The sequence below is a fragment of the Phoenix dactylifera genome, chromosome 17 (assembly GCF_051530095.1).
Source record: "Phoenix dactylifera cultivar Ajwa chromosome 17, Ajwa_hap1_PhDact_Kaust_v1.1, whole genome shotgun sequence".
Taxonomy (NCBI): Eukaryota; Viridiplantae; Streptophyta; class Magnoliopsida; order Arecales; family Arecaceae; genus Phoenix; species Phoenix dactylifera.
The window spans coordinates 7,241,042-7,262,840 of NC_143206.1; the positions used below are offsets into that span (position 1 = coordinate 7,241,042).

At 39.8% G+C, this 21,799-nt stretch overlaps 1 protein-coding gene across 3 annotated transcripts; it reads left to right on the forward strand.

Moving 5' to 3' along the window:
* The first annotated feature begins 5,656 nt into the window (after positions 1–5,656).
* LOC120112837 (putative disease resistance protein RGA4) lies at positions 5,657–11,895 on the forward strand. Of its 3 annotated transcripts, none has more exons than XM_089928104.1 (3): positions 5,657–6,917; positions 8,476–11,151; positions 11,388–11,895. In XM_089928104.1, the coding sequence occupies exons 1-2, from the start codon at positions 5,919–5,921 to the stop codon at positions 11,128–11,130; spliced, it is 3,654 nt and encodes a 1,217-aa protein (XP_089784230.1). In that variant the 5' UTR covers positions 5,657–5,918; the 3' UTR covers positions 11,131–11,151; positions 11,388–11,895. The 3 variants fall into 3 exon arrangements, with proteins under 3 accessions (XP_089784230.1, XP_089784228.1, XP_089784229.1); XM_089928103.1 differs by having other exon boundaries at positions 5,658–6,917; positions 11,475–11,895; XM_089928102.1 differs by having other exon boundaries at positions 8,476–11,895.
* Positions 11,896–21,799: the final 9,904 nt, after the last annotated feature.

A 21,799-nucleotide genomic window follows, 5' to 3' on the forward strand; every position in this document is an offset into this window, starting at 1 on the left:
GTATCTGATTTTTGACCCATCCAATGAATAGGTTGGTTAGGTTAATAGATTTCCAACCTGACTCATGCCCGTCCCGATGCCCGGCTAGAGCTCAAGCCGAACTTGACATATCTTGCCTAGGCTCAAGTCATATGAGCCCTAATGACATATCTATCTAAATCTGTCCTCTCACCATAAGAAAATCAAGAATTACCGATCCTTTTTATTGTATATACCGATACTTATAAGCATCATTAGTTTTATATAAAACGTCACAAAAGCATCGGTAATGTGAGCACTGAAAATCAATTTGCCAACGCTTTCAGCAATTAGCGACGCAAATAAGCATCACCAATTAGCAATGCTTAATAGCGTCGGCCATTAGGGACGCTAACAAATGTCAGCCATTAGCGACGCTAAAAAGTGTAGCTGATATTTCTTATAACGACACTTTAAAGTGTTGTAAGAGTTTCTTAAGAAATATATATATATATATATATATATATATATATATATATATATATATATATATATATATATATATATATATATATATAATCAACGAAAGCATTTAGTCCAATCAAACCCATACATATCAAAAATTAGATTTGTTGTGGAACGAACAAAATCATTATAAGCTTGAATGAAAGTAATTAAATATTGTTTAAAGTTTTACATTCTCATAGTAACAAAAAAGCTACAGCTTGCTCTAGGTTTTTTTATAAAAAAGAAAAAAATAAATCCAGATGTAACCAATCAATCTTATTTTGTTAAAAATTGAAAGCGAACACAAAATGCAATTAGTAGATATCATCTTCTAATCAAAAAGACTATCAAGGGAAACTCCAATATATCAGATTCGGCTATTATTTGGGATTCGGCTCATTCAGCTCCTCTTCAGCTGCGAGATATTTTGCATGCTGATGCCAATAGTCGTATTTATTGTAGAGCCGTATAATTATTGCCGTCTAAAAAATTAAAAAAAGCCCCAGCCCAATGAGGTGGGGGCTTTAAATGCCCCAGCAACAGGGAGCTCTTCCATGCCCACATTAACCAACATGGCAATTGCCTTGGCAGTTGGCAGATCAGCTTGTTTGCTGCTGGTTAGAGGTGGTCTCATTTCGTGCTGGGAGGAGGACAGGCCTCGTCCCAACACAACTCCAGCACTCCATGAATGAGGCCAGCTTGTGAAGTTGGTCTACAACTTAGATGGATCAAATGATGTAACAAGGCTATATTTTCCTCAATCTGCAAACAGATCAATCAAGGTCCACATGTTATGTACTACAATGAACCTTTTTTTCTTTTCTTTTTTCTTTTTTCTTTTTTGACAAAGAAAAAGTGGTAAAATTGTCTAGTTACTGTAAGCCATGCTTGCTTTTCAGTTTTTGCTTGTACAAACTTAAAACATATTGAATAATCCAGTCATTCTTCCCAATTAGTAGAACTTGGGGGATCTAACTTAGCATGGATTCTTCTTTGCTTAAGCCTTCTTAGATCTGAGATGGGGGTTGCTCTACGGATTTGGGAGATTAAGATTTAATAGAATTAAAGCAAAAGAAGAAGAGGAGGGGAGGGTAAGAGCTAAAGCTAAGGAGAAGGAGGTGCTAGAGAGGGGGGGAGGAGGAAAAAAGTATCTGCGAGGACGGGTGGAGGTGCAACTCGGGTGATTGGGGTCAGTCGGTCGGGGCCGAAGAGGAAAAGGGGCTGCAATCAGGACGCTAGGGCTGGTGGGTCGGAGGAGGAGGTTTTAATATTTGCTTTGGATGACACTTATAAGCATCGTCTTAGTCTTTTCTTTTAGCTTCCGACGACGCTTATAAGCATTATCTTAGTCTTCTTTTTGGCATCCGACAACACTTATAAGCATCGTTTTAAACTAGTCTTAGGCTTTCGATGACGCTTTTAAGTGTCGTCTTAATATTTGCTTCCGATGATGCTTATAAGTGCCGTCTTAGTTTAATTTCTGACGACGCTACTTAGAAGCGTCGACAAATTTTGACGCAGGAGCCAAATTACCGAGGTTTCTATCGAGCATCGGCATATATATGTCGACAATTTTCAATTTTTCTATAGTGTCTCTGTTCAGACTAGCCCGATCTCTAAAATTTCTTTTAGCTCGACTTGTTTCCTAATTTTTTTTTATTTTTTTTTTTTGCTAAAGGAAAGAGGAAGGGGGGAGGAAGGGGGGAGCCCACCCCCGCGTAGCAGCCCCGACCACTGGGCCCCCACCCTGCCAGGAGAATGTTCGATGCGGGTAGACCAAGTCGTGTGTTGGGCACGCCGACCTATTTTACTCATACCCTCCCCACCTGTGGGCCGGCTCGGTTACCCAACCCGACCCTCCGTGTGAGTACGTCACACCTGGCACCACCTAGGCTACCAGCCGACCAGTAGCGCTTTCAGACCCCGTGTCCAGGCGTGGGGCATCCGGTCCCCGAATTTAATCGACGCCCGCGCATTTCGAACCTGGAACCACTTGGTTGGAAGCAAACGCTCCGTTCCAACTGGGCTACCACCTTGGTGGCGACTTGTTTCCTAATTGAGCCAAGCTTAAACTGTCCCAATCGAACAGACCTTGAGATGCTCAGTACAGACGGTTTTTTTCAAGCTCTACTTGTAGCACCATATCTTGATAAAGAATATTCAAACCTAGGATCTCCTTGCTATTTTCAATCAATATCTTCTGAGAATGCAAGCTAGAATGATATCCCAAAAATCTCCCCTCTCAAACCACTAAACTGACAGCTAGAAATGGAATATATCATTTTTTAATGTTGTAAAAAAAATCAAAGCTGTAGATTAATACAAAAACGCTTTCAACGCATTTTCTTGCCGAGGCAGGACAAAGCCTGACATGTCAACTATGGATCAAAATCGGACTTAGAAATTACCTAATCGAATCCCTTGACACTCATCTGCAATCACTCATTACTTGTACCAACCAAAATTATTTCAAATTAGCATGCTTATATGATCGCATCCAACAATACTTACTTGCAACAACTTGAAATCTTCAGACGCCTGCAAGACTCAAATTCATGAGCTCTTTTCATGAGATAATTATGCTATTAAGCCTCATATTTATTGTTGATGCATCCCATGTCAGCTTAAGTTTCTGAGGTCAATTGGTCCATTAACATAGTTTCCATAGAGTATCGTTTATCACTTTTCAATCTTTCCACGATACTTACCAGAACGGTTGCACCCAAATCTAATTATGGGCCGGGCTTGGGCCGAGAAAAGGTTAAATTTTAAATAGGCTCAGCTGGAAGCGTAATTAAAAATAAATAGAGTCTCAGCCCAGAGCCCGGCCCATGATCAGCTATAGTTGCACTATGCAATCTCTCTTTTAAAAAATTGAAAGTAGCCACTTACCAAAGAAAAATGGACTATTGATCAGTTAAACTTTACATATATACATAAGCAACCAGGTAAGTAGAATATTAGATCATCTCATTGAGAGATTATAACTCAGTGGGCCCCCCTAAAAAATAAAATAAAAATAAAAATCTACGCCAATCTTGACATGTACACTCTGCTTTCCATCCTTGTCTACTCATCAATTTCATGATCCAACCATGGACAATCATCTCAAAACACTAATGGTGCTTCTCAGCATGTCCAAGATGATCTTAGGAACTATAATGTCGCTTTTAGGAATAAAAGTTAATCAATCCATTAAATAGTTAGCCTCCTAGTGAACTGGGGTTAGCCTCCAATGAGGCCCAGTACGGCCCATTCAAGGCCTATTCTTACATAACCTATATAGAACAATCTCGTTAGCTTATTCATTATCAGTGACAGATATGAGTGCAGAAACCAGTGGAGATGCAGAAAAGCATACCATGTCAGACCATCAGATAAGCAACTTAAGGTAACTGGAAACATTTGAAACATTACCGACACAAATAGTAGGAAATGTAAAATAAATAGGAGTGGTAGAAAGTTTATTACTATCCGAGACATTGGGGAGGGAAGCAGGAGGGAGAATAGCTTAGCTGCAACTGGGGAGGGAATTAACTGGTGTTGTTTTCAACTATACTGTCCCGCAGGCTAAAACTAATTGCCGAGCATAAAATTTCCAACTAAAGTAAGACTTCATACTTCTTGATGATATGTGAACCCAACATGGTCATAAAGTTCTTGAGTTATATTGACCCAACACTTCCAATATAATAAAGCAGCAGAGTTGCACTTTTCAAGCTCGAGAGATTATCACAATACCTACGTTGCATGCCAATATATTGCTAATGAACTATTGAGGCCTCAGTCTTAAACATTTATACTCTTCTTTCTTTTGGTTTTTGTTTTAAAAGAAGCCAAGCCTCCAGGAGGCTGCTTATCCTCTCATTCTTACATCCCATTAGGGGACTGATGGTTGTTACACATTAAATTTACAAATACCTCATCGACAAACCATTCGTCTTGGGGGGAGGGGGGGTGTAATTCAACATAAATTCTTTTACAAACAAGAGCTATCATTGTTCTAATAAAAAAATCAGAGAAACATCTAAATACAAAACACTTTTACTAAGCGGCTCCCTATGATGTGAAAGTCTTTCAATCTTCTTGATTATTAAATCTCTCTCTTCTTCAAGATGCTCACCTTCACCTAGACAAAGAAATAAAAATCAGATAACAGTAATAATAAACCTACAAAAGAAAAGGCATGAACCAACCCTATGACAGCCCATTGTTTAGCAAACCAGATAGATCTCTATACCTCAATTTACTTAGCCATAGTGAAGATAACTGCCCAAGGATAATTATCTTCATTGCCGATGTGGATCACTTGGATGTGCACAGCCAAAGTTTTCCACGCATATGGCACGCGAGAATTGTGGTCCCTTCAGCAAAATTATTGTTGTGATTTTTGTCCACGCGTAGGTTGGAATTTTAAAGGGACAGCTATCATGATAGCGCCAAAGAAAGTTTCGCGGAAATTTCGTAAAGACAAGCATCTTTCGTCTTTTTTTAATAAAGTAATATTCTTTCTCTTTTTAAAAACTTCGTCTTTACGACCGGGACCTGTTAAAGAATATTTCTTTCCCTGTTGCGTGATAAGGACATCCAACGACGGGCCAGCTGCCACTCCAGTGAAATGTGGTTTAGATTCTCTTTCACCTTGACTTAAATAACACCGCAAGTATCACGAGAAATGTTTTTTTTTTTTTTTTTGATACAAACAAACATGAAGACTTGACGGGAGGAGAAGACACCAAGCAATATTCTTCCTTCGATTTTATTTTTTTTGTTGTGAAGTCATTCTTCCTGGTAGGCGACGGGAAGAAGCGTAATCATGGATGACATGCATTTGGTTCCCAATCCAAAATAAAATTAAAATTAAAATCAAAAATAAAATAAAATAAAAATTAAAATAAAAATTAAAATAAATATATTTTTCGATAGGTTTAGTTCATCGTTGAAATCAAAATCAAAAAACAAATTAAACCGAATATTAAAAAAAAAAATTAGATTACATTTTGAAAAATTAAGATATTGTTATTTCTTCTTGAAATCGGAATAAAAATAAAATTTTCTGCAACCAAAAAAAATGAAAACAAGAGTGATCTATTTTCGTTCCCATTCTAGGTATAATTCTCCCAGCCAAACATCTTCGGATTATCGTTCCTAAAATCATGTAATGGTAGCCCCGAATGTTCGTTGACGTGACAGTAATTTAGTTTGGTAAGATAAACTGAAATAATGGGTAATTACTACAATGCAGAGCACTTGATTACAGACGTTGGGACCACTATTGATTAACCTTTCTGTTCGCATCAAGCAGGGAAGGGAATAGAACAAAAAAGGAAAGCTTCCGGAGCACCTACAGATCTAGCGGAAAGAGGGAGAGCATTTCCACTGGGTCACTTTCTTTGCCATTCATCAACACTTCTTCCCAAATCAATCGGAGAGACTCTTTGGAGCCTGGAGTAATGGCTGACGTGCTTTTCTCAGCCTTGCTACCGGTGGTGATGGAGAAGGCAACCGACCATGTTCTCCAACAGTTTGGAATGATGTGGGGCATCCATGAGAAGCTAGAAAAGCTGGAAAGAATGCTGTCGGCAATCCTGGACAGACTTGGAGATGCAGAGGAGCGGCAAGTCAAGGAAGCGGGTGTGAAGAGCTGGTTGGCAGCACTGAAGAATGCAGCCTACGAAGCAGACGACATACTGGATTACTTCAATGTGGAAGCAAAGCGGCGGAAGGCAGAGATTCAGATCGACATGACAAAAAAGGTGCGCAGCTTCTTTTCTCTTGGCAATCCAGTTTCGTTTCGCCTTAAGATGGGGCGAGAGTTGCATGCTATTGTTGAAAAAATAGAGAAACTAGTAGATGAGGGAAATAAATTTGGTTTCACGGTCAAAACCCAACCACAAAAGGACAGGCCACAAACCCACTCCTATGTGGATGAGTCAGAGGTCATCGGCAGGGAGGAAGATAAAGCAAAAATAGTGGAGTTGTTACTTGATCATGATAACAACCGGAATGTTGCAGTCCTTCCCATAGTTGGGATGGGGGGTTTGGGTAAGACCACACTGGCCCAATTGATTTACAAAGATGAGACGGTGGAGAAACATTTCGAGCCACGAATGTGGGTCTTTGTGTCGGATGAGTTCGATGTTAAAAAACTTGCTAAAGATATAATAGCTTCAGCAGCCCCAGATGATAAGTGCGACCAATCGGACATGGACTCGTTACAACGCCGCCTTCGAGAAGTTGTAAGTGGGAAGAGGTACTTACTTGTATTAGATGACATTTGGAACGAGGATCAGGCAAAGTGGACTGAGCTAAAAACTCTACTAGAAACGGGTGGAGAAGGGAGTAGGATTGTTGTGACTACACGAAGTGAGCGGGCATCGTCGATAATGGGTACCCTCGGCCCTTATCGCCCAGAGTGTTTGACTGAGGATGATTCTTGGGCATTGTTTAAGGCCCTGTTTGGGGGAGCTGTTAGCAGTAGAGCTGTTAGAAGTAGAGCTGTTGGAAGTAGAGCTGTTTGAAGTAGAGCTGTTATAAAAAGCTGTTTGCTGTTTGGTAACTACATTCGTAAAGTGCTGTTGTACTTTATTTTGTGTTTGGTAAACAAACTAAGAAAGTACTTTTGTATGACAAAATTACCATAAAGGACATTGCATAGTATTATACAACAGAACATAATAAAACATAACATAAATTAATACATAAATATACGATATAGTATAATATTATTGTAATATAAAATAATATTATGTTAATATAGCATAATAGTAATATAATTATTAGAATAAATTAATATTTGGTAATATAACATAATATTAAATTATTTAACATAACATATTAATGTATTATGATATAATATAATATATATTATATTTATAGTATAATACAATAATAAAAGTATAAAATATTATAATTATTAGTATAAATTAATTTCTCATAATATAACATAATATTAAATTATTTAAAAAAATATTAATGTATTATAATGTAATGTAATATAATACAATATTTATAGTATAATACAATAATAAAGGTATAAAATATTATAATTATTATTATAAATTAATTTTCCATAATATAACATAATATTAAATTATTTAAAATAACATATTAATGTATTATAATGTAATGTAATATAATATAATATTCATAGTATAATATAATAATAAAGTTATAAAATATTATAATTATTTGTATAAATTAATTTTTCATAATATAACATAATATTAAATTATTTAACATAACATATTAATGTATTATGATATAATATAATATGATCTTATATTTATAGTATAATACAAAAATAAAGGTATAAAATATTATAATTATTAGTATATATTAATTTTCCATAATATAACATAATATTAAATTATTTAACATAACATATTAATGTATTATGATATGATATAATATGATATTATATTTATAGTATAACACAAAAATAAAGGTATAAAATATTATAATTATTAGTATAAAATAATTTCCCATAATTTTTCATAAAATAATTTTCCGCGGTCCAGGGGCTCTTCTTCGTGGTCCACGCTCGAGGAGGACCTCAGCGTGGGCCGCAAGGTTGATGATAAAAAAAAAAACAATAGATTGATTTTGGAAGGTATGGAAAAGGATTAAAAAAATTTTCTTCTAAAATGTGGTTCAAGAGATGCATACAAAAATTGAAAAGAAAAATACCTTTTCTTATGGAAGGGAGTTTGACGGTTAGGGTTCTTGGCTCCAGCAGATTTTTAGGTTTATAAAGGGACAAACTATGTAATTATGTTATTTTAATATGGACATTTTTGTCAAAAATACAGCTTTCTGAAAAAGCTGAAACAGCTTCCTTTCAAAAGCTCCAAATTGGAGCTTCCTCCCAAAAGCTGTTTTCAGCTTCCCGCAAAAGCTGAAACAGCTTTTTGAAAAATTTACCAAACACAGTTTTTCATCTAAAAGTACTTTTGGAGGGCCAGAAAGTGCTTTCTGGCCCTCCAAAAGCTCCCCCAAACAGGGCCTAAGAAGAAAGCATTTGAAGGGAGAGCAGAAGAGCCTAAAAATCTCGTAAACATCGGCAAGGAAATTGTCAAGAAATGTGGTGGGTTGCCTCTGGCAGTGAAGACACTGGGGGGCTTAATGCAGTCCAAGAGCCAGGAAAGGGAATGGTTGTCCGTGAGGGATAGCGAGATTTGGGATCTGCAGGGCGCTGAAGATAGGATCTTAGCAGCACTAAGGTTGAGCTACAGTCATTTGCCTTCCCATTTAAAACAGTGCTTTGCTTTTTGTGCCATATTTCCCAAGGATTATGTGATGCAAAAGGATCTGTTGATTCAACTATGGATGGCCAACGGATTCATTCCATCCGATGGAAGAAAGGCGTTGGAGGACAAAGGGCAAGAGATTTTTAATGAGTTGGCTTGGAGATCTTTCTTTCAGGATATCAAGGAAGCTGAGGAGGACGGTGCTCTTTCATCCAGGCATGAACTTTATTATGTAACAACATGCAAGATGCATGACCTCATGCACGATCTGGCACAATCCATTATGGGGAACGAATGCCTTAGCATACAGGATCCTGCCAGGCAGGAAGATATATCTACGAAAGCCCGTCACTTGTTTACATTTAGGAAAGTTCAATTGAATAATTATCCAAATATTCTCACTCTCCGGTGCTGGGGATTCTCCGCTAGTATGCCTGCGGATTCATTAAAGCCAAAGTCCTTGAGAGCATTGGATCTACATTATAGTCCTATCACACGACTGCCTATTCCAATTGAATATTTGAAACATCTGAGATACCTCGACCTCTCTTATAGTTTTATTGAAGCATTACCGGATGCCACCAGCACACTTTTCAATCTACAAACTTTGAAACTCTCTAGATGCAAGAATCTACATAAGCTGCCTAAAGACATGAGAAATATGAGTAGCCTGAGGCATCTCTACATTGACAGATGTCCTAGTCTGAAGCAGCTGCCAGCAGGTATCAGGCACTTAAGCAGCATGCGAACATTAACCAAATATATTGTAGGCAATGATTCTGGAAGGCGTATAGGTGAATTGAATAGCTTAAATCTCGGTGGCCTTCTAGAGCTGTATAACCTGAGGAATGTAAGGGATGCAGCAGATGCTAAAGAAGCTAATCTTAGCTCGAAGCCTAACCTTTGCTCATTAATATTATGCTGGGATATGACTCAGTGGAATCCCGATCAATTCTATGGAGAAGATGTTTGGCCAACAGAAAATGCTGAAGAGGTGTTGGAAGCCCTTAGACCTCATGATGGCTTGAAGCTGCTAACAATATGGCGCTACGAGGGTGGCAGCTTTCCAACATGGATGATGGACACTGTATTGCTGCAAAATGTTGTTGAAATCCATCTGGGAGCTTGTCCAAGATGCCAACATCTTCCGCCTTTGTGGCAGCTACCTTCTCTTAAATTTCTCTGCTTGTTTAAGATGCATAACGTCAAGCACATTTACGGCAGCACCATCTATGGCAATGCAAGTAATGGCACAGTGCGAGCATTCCCCTCACTAAAAAGACTGGTGTTGCATACGATGCAGAGCTTAGAGAAGTGGTCAGAGTTTGAAGGAACTGCAGAGGTCCCGTTGGTTTTCCCTCATCTTGCTGAGCTTGAGATCAGTAATTGCCCAAATTTGATGACCATGCCAGAGCTACCATCTCTCCAAAGTTTAAAAATGAAGGGAACTACTAATAAGCAGTTGGGCTTGATCTGTAGTCTGACGACACTCTCTTCCCTTACTTCTCTCCTATCTTTGAGGATGGATTCTTGTGATGATCTGGTCTACTGGCCGGAGGCAGAATTCCGTGGCTTGAACTCACTGAAGAACTTAAGTCTCTATCATTGCAAGAAGTTGGTTGGCCCGTCACCTTTGCCATTATCCTCGTCATCATCAGGGGATGGGGAGCTCCTACCGAACTTGGAAGAGCTGGATATTGGAGATTGTGATGGTCTGTTGGAATTGCCCAAGTTGCCTGCTTCCCTCAAATCATTGCATGTTGACAGCTGCCCCAAATTGAATTCCTTGACAGAAGGCCTACCACTCCTACCAAACCTGGAAGAGCTGGATATTGAAGATTGTGATGGTCTGCTGGAATTGCCCAAGTTGCCTGCTTCCCTCAAATCACTGGATGTAGACTCCTGCCCTAAATTGAATTCCTTGTCGGAATGCCTGCGACATGCCACTGCTCTTGAGCATATCTATATTTGGAGTTGCCCAAGCCTGACTTCTCTGCCAGTAGATCTGGGGCACCTAACAGCACTCAAGGTGATGTCTATCACCAACCTTCCTGGCTTGAAATCTTTGCCACAAGGGCTAGGACAACTCGCTGCACTCAAGTCTCTGCGCATCGGCAGTTGCAGCAAATTGTCATCTCTGCCAGAAGGTATGCATGGCCTTACTGCCCTTCAGAATCTGTCTATTTGGCAATGCCCTCAGCTTTCATCACTCCCAGAAGGTCTGCAACGACGACTCCCCGGCCTTCTGGATCTGAATATTGAAGGGTGCCCCAACCTCGAGAGAAAGTGTAAGAGAGGAGGACCGTATTGGTACCTCATCTCACGCATCCCCAGTATCGAAATATTATCTGAGAGGAGCAACTTCAGCACATCCCTTCCTTCCTTTTCTTGCTTTAGAAGACCATCTACAGTCTAATGTCATCTCAGTCCTTTCGAGGTACAATCCCACCTCTCTCACACACACAAATGAAATAGAAATTAGTGAGTACAATTATTTATGTTCCCTCACATTCTCGTTCCTGCTGAGGGAATCTAGTGGCAAGTTTTAGTTCGGTTTGTCCATGCTCACTGAAGCAGTTCTTAAAGGTAATCAATGGCATCTTCCTTAGATGGTAGCCACTGTTCACATAAACTATTATGAACCAATTCATGATTCTGACAAGAATTTTTCAGGGATAAGAGGTCAAGTGGGAGCTGGAGGGATGCACATTGAAATTTTTCATTCATTTTTTCTCATTTTATTTTCTCTTGCTATGTCAGATAAGCAGCAAATTTAGCTTCAAGATGAATTAAGAGAGTCCACGGTACAAGCAGCTTTCTTGTCGATCATTTCAACATTGAACTTCTTGCTATTCTAAATCCAGTAATAGAAGAAACGACATACTATGCCTTGGATAAACTTTTCAAAGATTTCCAGACATTCAATGATCAAGTGGCTTTGTATGAATCTTCCTGATAGATTTGCTTTTGCTGTTGTTACGCATTTAAAGGGACACTAGGAAGAGATAAGCTTAACTCCCTTTCAGAAGATGTTATTTGGCATGTAATGTGATGTTGATTGTTTTCTCTGAACCTTATTTTATTTCATGTCCTTCGATATATAAATATTGTATTTGAAGACTTTGGATGGTACTTCTGCTTTATGTACCAAAAATAATTGAAAGATGGAGATGTTCATTAATTATTTGAACATCCACTTTGGGTGCTCTAACCATTTTTAAGTATATCATACAACAGCTATTTGATTGAGAATGCCACTCTCACTAGCATGTTTGTCTTGTTTGCTTTTATGAGAAAATGTTACTCGTGATGTTTTCTCACAAGCTTTGGCACTTCTCTGGTTAATCTGGAAGGAGGAAAAAGAATGGAGTTAAAAGGTTATTTTTCTTGGAAGAGGGCCTCCCTGAGGGCATTGATGTTTTTTTGCCCTCTTTGCCATTTTTTCTGGGCAGTAAATTGGTAAGCTTCAAGAGAAAGAGAAGCTAAATTTCTTGTTGCTGGCACCTCTGTCTCTATTATTGGGCACAGATACTGGATTGAGGATCCTAGAGGTAAAATATAGAGTGTAGATTGCATGACAATTCCTCTCATATTTGTGCCCTTTATATATTTCAGAAAATGTAGCTTGGCTGCTCCCTAGGAGTTACTGCTATTTGTTCGGTTTTCTTTCGGGGTTGTTCCTATGCCTACACCTCTATTGCATGTAATTCAATTACAGGTTGCAATTAGAAATGCTGCAATTGAAGTTGCCATTGCAAAAACTGTTTCTATTTAATTTTTATATATTTGAAATACTCTAAGCTAAGATCCAGCAATTTTTTGAATTCCTATACACAATTTTTATTTGTTATACTATTTCTATTTATGTTATGTGAGCCCGCTTAGCTCGGAGATTAGAGCATGATCTACTAAAGTTATCCCCTTGGTAACAATTAATGGCTTTCTACATTATACTATAATAATTATCATACTATTTTTATAATTATAATAAAAAATAATGATATTATTAAATTATTATTAAATTATTATTAAAGTATTATAACAATAATTACTATATTAATTAAATCTCTATGAAATAATTTGTCATTATAAATCAAATATATTATTATAATAATAGACAGTATCCAGAATATATATTATTATGATAACTATTAATTATTAGTTAAAATGTATTTTTGTGCTATGAAGTTTTAGGGTGCTAGTAATCAAGACAATGAAGTTCAAAATGTTACGAAATTATACGAAATCAGAAAATCATGCAAACGAAGCTCAATGTCGTCTATCCTCTAGAGTGACATGACTGCACATCAATTTTAAATTTACTGATTTGGCGAATTAAGGATTAAAATAATATTTTCTACCTAGTAAATCAAATAAAAAACTAAAAAAAAAATCTTGAACCCCTAATTATATTCTATACCTAGTGTACCAGATTAGCTAGGCCAACAGAACCATATCCATCGCTCTTAGCAACCTTAGCATCTTTAACGTATCCAGCACCTTCAGCTATGCCCCCTTGACCCTGCAAACTTTAACACTGTCGCAACCTTTCTCGCCCTCCGCGATATCTCCCTCCCCCTCTTGTCCTCTCCTTCAACCTCCCTCACAATTCCTCGGTCGCCGCCTCCCCGACCGGCACCCAGTTCAACTATCCGGACATGTACAGCACCAACCCTGACAAGTGTCGATCTAGCCACACTCGACAACCGGCTATCGTGTCGGCGGCGCCTTCATCCTTTATGCCGCGGCCAATGGGAGGCTTCGGGGCGGCGATGAAGAGGGGGCCAATTGTGAAGATGGGCAAACCAGTACAGGCGTCAAGGAAGGGCTTCTCAAGGGCATCAACAGTGTTTCAAAGGGTGGTGTTCGAATGACGACAGAGGCCTAGCGGCAGATGAAAACGGTGAAAGGGTGAGCAGGGTCGGTGGCGAAGAGCATGAGCATGTTACGGGAGTGTTGGGAGTGAGCTCCCCTAGCTCCGCGACCCCTCTGCATTCTTCCCTAACATACTCCAATGCCTTCCTGTTCTTTTCTTCTTATTCTTGCCCCTTTTTTGATAACTTGGTTGGAGTTCAGAGAATCATAAATTCCATAGTCCATACTAGAATATCTGCCACATGTCAGGCTGCATAGTTTTTTTATTGCATAAGTTCATGCTATCTGTGTAGGTAAATGATCCCCTTCTAACAATACTTGAACTATTGTTTAATATTCGCTTCGGACCATGCTTATAAGCATCGTCTTAGTCTTGTCTTTTGGCTTTCGGTGACGCTTATAAGTATCGTCTTAGTCTTCCTTTTGGCTTCTGACGATGCTTATAAACATCGTCTTAAACCAGTCCTAGGCTTTCGATAACGCTTTTAAATATCGTCTTAATATTTGCTTCCGATAATACTTATAAGTGTCGTCTTAGTTTAATTGCTGACAATGCTACTTAGAAGCGTCGACAAATTTTAGCGCGGTAGCCAAATTACCAACGCTTCTATCTAGCATCAGCATATATGTGTCGGCAAATTCCAATTTTCCTATAGTGTCTCTGTTCAGACTAGCCCGATCTCTAAAATTTCTTTTAGCTCGACTTGTTTCCTAATTGAGCCAAGCTTAAACTGTCTCAATCGAACAGACCTTGAGATGCTCTCTACAGACGGTTTTTTTCAAGCTCTACTTGTAGCACCATATCTTGATAAAGAATATTCAAACCTAGGATCTCCTTGCTATTTGTCAATCAATATCTTATGAGAATGCATGCTAGAATGATATCCCAAAAATCTCCCCTCTCAAACCACTAAATTGATAGCTAAATGGAATATATCATTTTTTAATGTTTAAAAAAATCAAAGCTGGAGATTAATACAAAAACACTTTCAACGCATTTTCTTGCCGAGGCAGGACAAAGCCGACATGTCAACTCTGGATCAAAATCGGACTTAGAATTTACCAAATTGAAGTTTAGAGAATTATAGATTCCACAGTCCATACTGGAATATCTGCCACATGTCAGGCTGCATAGTTTTTTTATTGCATAAGTCCATGCTATCTGTGTAGGTAAATGATCCCCTTCTAACAATACTTGAACTATTGTTTAATATTGGCTTCAGACCATGTTTATAAGCATCGTCTTCGTCGTCTTAGTCTTGTCTTTTGGCTTCCATCGACGCTTATAAGCATCGTCTTAGTCTTCCTTTTGGCTTCTGACGATGCTTATAAGCTTCATCTTAAACTAGTCCTAGGCTTTCGATAACGCTTTCAAGCATCGTCTTAATATTTGCTTCCGATGATACTTATAAGTGTCGTCTTAGTTTAATTGCTGACAACGCTACTTAGAAGCGTCGACAAATTTTGGCGAGGAAGCCAAATTACTAACGCTTCTATCTAGCATCGGCATATATGTGTCGGCAATTTCCAATTTTTCTATAGTGTCTCTGTTCAGACTAGCCCGATTTCTAAAATTTCTTTTAGCTCGACTTGTTTCTTAATTGAGCCAAGCTTAAACTGTCTCAATCGAACAGACCTTGAGATGCTCACTACGGATGGTTTTTTTTAAGCTGTACTTGTAGCACCATATCTTGATAAAGAATATTCAAACCTAGGATCTCCTTGCTATTTTCAATCAATATCTTCTGAGAATGCAAGCTAGGATGATATCCCAAAAATCTCCCCTCTCAAACCACTAAACTGTTAGCTAGAAATGGAATATATCATTTTTTAATGTTTTTAAAAAAATCAAAGCTGTAGATTAATACAAAAACACTTTCAACGCATTTTCTTGCCGAGGCAGGACAAAGCCTGACATGTCAACTATGGATCAAAATCAGACTTAGAATTTACTAAATCGAATCCCTTGACACTCATCTGCAATCACTCATTACTAGTACCAACCAAAATTATTTCAAATTAGTATGCTCATATGGTCGCATCCAACAATACTTACTTGCAACAACTTGAAATCTTCAAACGCCTACAAGATTCAAATTCATGAGCTCTTTTTGTGAGATAATTATGCTATTAAGCCTCATATTTATTGTTGATGCATCCCATGTCAGCTTAAGTTTCTGAGATCAATTGGTCCATTAACATAGTTTCCATAGAGTATTGTTTATCACTTTTCAATCTTTCCACGATACTTACCGGAATAGGTTGCACCCAGAGCTGATTATGGACTGGGCTTGGGCACGAAAAAGATTAAATTTTAAATAGGCCCAGCTTGAAGCCTAATTAAAAATGAAAAATCCATAATCTTGAAGTAGTAATCTATTTTAAATTGTTCCAAAATAAGAGAATCTAACAAGCTTGGAGATCCAAAGCTCCTTCTATAAGTTTTCTTTAGGTCAAAGGTAAGAATCCAGGAACATTTTGTAATTAAAGAGACAAATTAAATTCATACTTGAAAAGGCCAAAATATGGAAAAGGGTTTCTTTTTTGTTCAAACTTCAGTAAACTTCACAGTTTTTTAAATGACAAAAATGTTATTGAGATTAAAAGTTTGGACAAAATTCGTAGTTAAAAAAAAAATCATGCAAATTAAAACGGTGAATTAACCAATACTATTCCTACTATACAATTAGCCTACTATTAGGCATGTGTGCATAGTAGAGAATTTTACAATCATAGTTCCCCATCCAGTAAATATGTTCTTAAGCCTGTGTCTGGTTGCAGTACAGAAAATCCAGAGATAGCTGTCCCTAACCTTACATAACCCTCCAAGATTCCTTTAGCCCTAGATTAAGATTAAATTGTCGTTTAATTGGAAATTGGTAGGGATAACTGAGCAGGTGGGGGAACGTGGAGAAAAAGTAAGAGAGAGAAGGAATAACTCTCTAACTTTTTGCTGGGTAAATTATTTCAACCCCACCTGTCCCCTCGAAGCAATAATTTTAACCTAGGATAAGGGGATAAGTGGCATTGACCAGGCTAATCGTATTATCCCAAAAAGTAAAGCTGTTTGATGGGATTGCAGAATGAACCACCCCTTCTTCAGGGTATACTGCAACCAACAAGGCCCCAAGTCTATATCTTTAAAAAACATGCCTAAAAAGAGAAAATAGAAAAACCAATCAAAAAGATTAGTGCATTTATTAGTTATTGACTTGTAAAGTAAAAGATATTATCAAATGACACAAAATTGAGATTAAAAAACATTAAGGATCCTGTGTGCAGCATAGACTACGCTCTCATTTGAGAGAGCTTTTGGAGGGCCAAAAAGCACTTTCTAACCCTTCAAAAGTACTTTTAGATGAAAAAGGGTGTTTGGTAAAAATTTTGCAAAGCTGTTTTAGCTTTTCTAAAAAGCTGAAAACAGTTTTTTGGGAGAAGCTACATTTTGGAACTTTCCGAAAACGCTGTTTTCAGCTTTGTCGGAAAATATTTTTTTACCAAAATATTCCTATTTATAAGTCTCCTTTTTCTCCCAAAATCCTCCATCCCACCGCCTCTCCCCCTCTCACCCTTCCCTCTCTCTCTCCCCCTCTCTATTGAAAGAGATCGATCGGTACTAGCAGTGATTGCATGCTGAAATTTTAAAATTTTTGTGGTTGCACCTATTCGGGTTGCCTACGTACCCCTTCACAAGAGAGATCAAGCCATACGTAGTTCTTTTAATTTAAAAATTACAGCGAAAAATATTGAATTAAATATTTTAATTATAGCATGCATAAAAAATCAGATTTCAAAACATCACTACAAAGCACATGATCGATATGCCGGAATCGTTTAAACGATTATGCTAAAATATTTGCATGATTAATATCAGATCTGAAATGAGATTATTAAGTTCTAAACTTAACTAATCTATGATCCAACTAATCTTCGAAACCTATTGAATAGGTTCTGAAGATTACTCTATGAAGAGCCCATGAAGAAGTTTAACCCTCGGGGATTAGATCTTAACTAAAGTACTGGTATGAGATTTATACCTTTGCAAAATCAGAAAATAGTTGATCTGATGCTCGAGCTTCGTAGACACACTGATGTAGCACCAGTGCAGGGAAAGAGGAGAAGAAGGAAGAACAAGAGAGGGAGAAGAAAGAAGAGGTTCTAGGGACGCAGGAAGAAGAGAAGGGGAGGAGGAAGAAGAAGAAGAATAAGATGTGGGGGAAAAGAAATTCTTAATCATTCATTAAACCTTAATCATGAAAATAGTTCCCTATATATAGGGCCCAAATACACAATTTGCATAAAATCCCCTTGCACAAAAATAACTCCTAATAAGCCCACAAATAACACGAATAAGCCCTAAAATGCAAACAAGCCCAGAAATAAAAATAAAATAAATATGCAAATAAACGAGTCTGACTCAATCCGGGGGCTCAGGATCATCTGGATGAAGGGCTCTGATGTCCCCATCAACTCCTCCCGGGTGAAAAAACTCGACCCCGTCGAGTACAGATCTGGCCGGCTGTCGTACTACTCCAGAAGATCGGGGTCAAGGCGCTGCAACTGTACTCTGAAAATCTACGTCACATCAGACTTTGGTCGACCTTTCCACCGAACAAGGTAACGTTGGTAACCACCGTTCCTGGTTGAAATAACCTGCTCATCCAATATATGTTCTATTTGTTCTCTGCGTGCATGAAATTTGGGAGGTGGTGGCTCAACAGCAGGTAATAGGTCAGGGTGTCCAACATGGGCAGGTATATCAATAAAGAGATCAGAAGGCATGAATATTATCTTTTTGTATGGGACTAAATCTTCAATATTAAATGTCGCACTAATCCCATAGTCATCAGGAAGATCCACAACATATGCATTCGAACTGATTTTTTTTATGATTTTAAACGGTTCTACACTACAAGTTTGCAATTTCTTAAACGTATCTGAAGAAAATCGTTCAAGCCTAATTCTTATCATGACGTAATCTTTTTCACTTAACTCTTTATAACGTCTGTCTAAATCAGCAAGGGATTTATATTTTAAGTTATTAAAGTGACTACAATTGCTGATTTCTTGATGTAATGAATGTGGATATGATGCACTTGATTGTGCAGACTCAAATACTCTATATTGATGAGACATAAAAAACAGGTCTATGGGTTGCCTAGATTTATAATCATGCACAACTTCGAATGGATTCCTGCCTATGGACTTATGAACCGAACTATTATATGCAAACTCAACTGTCGGTAATATTAAATCCCAGGTCTTAGCATATGCATTTGGGTTGAGCCTATGATGTGGAAGGTTGGGCAAAAATACTCTGGAAACTTGATCAATTGCGTGTTGCATATCACGCATCGAAGAAAGAACATCCGGAAGATCATCCGGGACTACATCATTAAACTCCTCTAGAAGGGAAACTACTATAGGAAAATGTTCAAGATTGGACTCTACATGGGTATCTTTAGCTACAAGTGCCAATTCAGGTGACTGGCTCTCAATATCTGTCACTACCTCTTCCACAGTAGTAATGTAAAGTGGCTTGGTTGTACTTAGATCAATAGTCTTCCTTTGGGAATCTTTTTGGACAAAATCTAATTCTATAGGTTCGTCTTCAAAGTCTTCTTCATAGTCTTCTATATTTGGTTCATAGACTTCTTCGACATATTCGACCTCTTGGCTCATAACTTCTAGTTCAGTAATCAGGTAGGTCCTAATGGAACATTGGGATGCTATGTGGTCGAATTGTTGACACCTTGAGCATTGGGTTTGGTGCCCAAGAAAATGGGGAAGGATTACCGGTGGTGCAACCAAACAGATTTTAGGTTTGGCTGCAATAGGGGTTGGCGGTGTAGGGGTCCTAGAATTTTGCATGAGCTCACGGATCTCTTGTGTGAATTCTTTGTATCCAGCCCGCATGGCAACGATCTATTCTATGATAGACCTCAAAATGGCGGAATTCATGGTAGCTACAGGGGTTTTAGGTTGATTGAGATAATACTCCATATCACTACAGGTTGGCATGCAATGATGACACTCGGTGATGATGTGAAATGCAGTGTCACTAATGAAACCCTAATAACTATGATGTAGGACCAAATTTGATGCAGGACAACTTACTAATGCAATCTATTATAATTTCAGAAATCAGCAAGTCTTCACAAGAACAACTTAAAATTTAAATATTGCTGATTTTTACTTCGGTTATTCAGAATTAAGGATTAAGATTATTCAATTTAAGAAATTAGATTACAATCAAGTTGTACAGTTGTTCTGATCCCAAAATAATCTGATCGAATAATATTGAGAAACGTCCTGTTACTAAGGTGTGCTAATTTAATACCAAGATTTAATGGGTAATAGGGCGGGTTCGGAAGTGAAAGGTTCAATGTTCTGAATTGTGACAGCAATATAAGTTTTCAAAATGTGGCTTTCATGCAAGAGAACTAGAACATAATTAAATGAACAAGCCAGAAAAAGTAGAAACCTATCACCTGTCGTGAGGCAGGCGACCAGAATCGTCTGATCGTGGGCTAGGGCGACGATCAGGGGCGCGGCTGCAGTTGATGGACTCTCCAATTGCCGAAGATAGAACCTGAGTACAGCAGCTCCAAAGAGATCTGACGGGCCTGATGGACCGGTAAAAGTGGAGGAGAGCGGGCCTGCTGGGGTTTGGGCCACAGAAGGAAAGATCAGTCCTGTGGGCTTGGGCCTGTGGAGTGATGGTTGGGCTCTGAAGAAGGGGGCGGGCCTGTTGATTGATCCATGAGGGACCGTGAGCCTGAGGTCGGTTCTGTGGAGTGGAGGAGGACGTGTGACAGGTCTCGACCGAAACCCTGGGGAGCTACACCTTGGGAGGGGAACGGAGAAGCTCAGGCGGCGAGAGGCGCGAGCGGTGGTGAACGGCGGAGGGGCGTGGCAGCGGCGTGGTGCGGCAGCAGTGTGGCGCAAGGGCGGTGGAGCGGCGCTGTGGTCGGCCTCGGAGAAGGAGGCGCACGGGGCTCGGCAGCGGCGGGGAAGGCTAGCCGGCGCGGAGACGCTGCTCGTCGGGGAGGGCAACGACGGCTCGGTCACCGGAGGTCGAGCGGCGACGGCTTGGGGTGCTCGGACGAGGCGGCAGATCCGGAGGGGGCGCTCGGAGGAGGCGGCACGCGGCGACAAGGCGGCGACGGGCAACAGTTGTTGGACTCAGGCGGCGGGGAGGCACCGTGGACGAAACGGCGGCACCTCGGCTGCTCGGCGAAGACGGCGTCGGCGGGCAGATGATCGGGGAAGAAGAACAGGTAAGGGTTTTTTTTTGTGTTTTTTTTTACGCACGTGCGGTCACGTGTGGGCTTCGTGGAACCGGGTTTCGGTTTATCGGGTTGGACCCGACCCGATACTCGTCACGGATTTGTCACGTGTAAATCACGTGCAGGACTTTTTTTTTGGATCCGAGCTACTGGATTCGGGTTAACGGGTTTTGTGACTTACCCGTTAATCCTTTCTTCAACCTTCCGATGGGTTCGGGAGGATATGCCGATCTCGGCGGCGGCGATCGCGGGGCGGGGCGGCAATCACGGGCGGCGGCCGGTCACGAGCTCCGGCTGGTGGCCGCTGCGGACTTTTGGCGACAGACGGCGGCCGACCACAGGTTGTTCCACGGCGGCAGTCTCTTTTGCGGACCCGACGCAGGCGGCCGGTGGCAGACGCGGGTGGCTCGGGTGGGGTGCTCGTCGGCAAAGTTTGACGGCGGGGAGGCGGCGCGATGCGGGGTGATGGTGGCCTCGGGTATGGTGACGGGTGGAAGGGGAGGAGCAGCCGCAGGGGTTTCCCCTTTTTTTACTTTTGTGTGGGAGCCGAGAGAGAAGAAATGGGCAACAGAAGGGTTTTCTTCTCTCTTTTTTTTATCTGGTGAGAACCGAGAGGGAGGGAACGTGGGCAGTTGAGGGAGGAGAGTGGTGAGGTGAGGCGACGCAGCAGGCCGAAAGTGGGGGTGGCGGAGGTGATCCGTTCAGAAATAGGATCTCCGGGCTTTGGCGACAGAGGCAAAGCCGAAGCTCTGATACCAAGTTGATGTAGCACCAGTGCAGGGAAAGAGGAGAAGAAGGAAGAACAAGAGAGGGAGAAGGAAGAAGAGGTTCTAGGGACGCAGGAAGAAGAGAAGGGGAGGAGGAAGAAGAAGAATAAGATGTGGGGGAAAAGAAATTCTTAATCATTCATTGAAACCTAAT

Coding starts and splice junctions, on each gene's coding strand:
- LOC120112837 (XM_089928102.1), top strand. CDS start 5,919: ATGGCTGACGTGCTTTTCTCAGCCTTGCTACCGGTGGTGATGGAGAAG. Junction 6,918..8,475: donor ATTCTTGGGCATTGTTTAAG/GCCCTGTTTGGG, acceptor ACAGGGCCTAAG/AAGAAAGCATTTGAAGGGAG.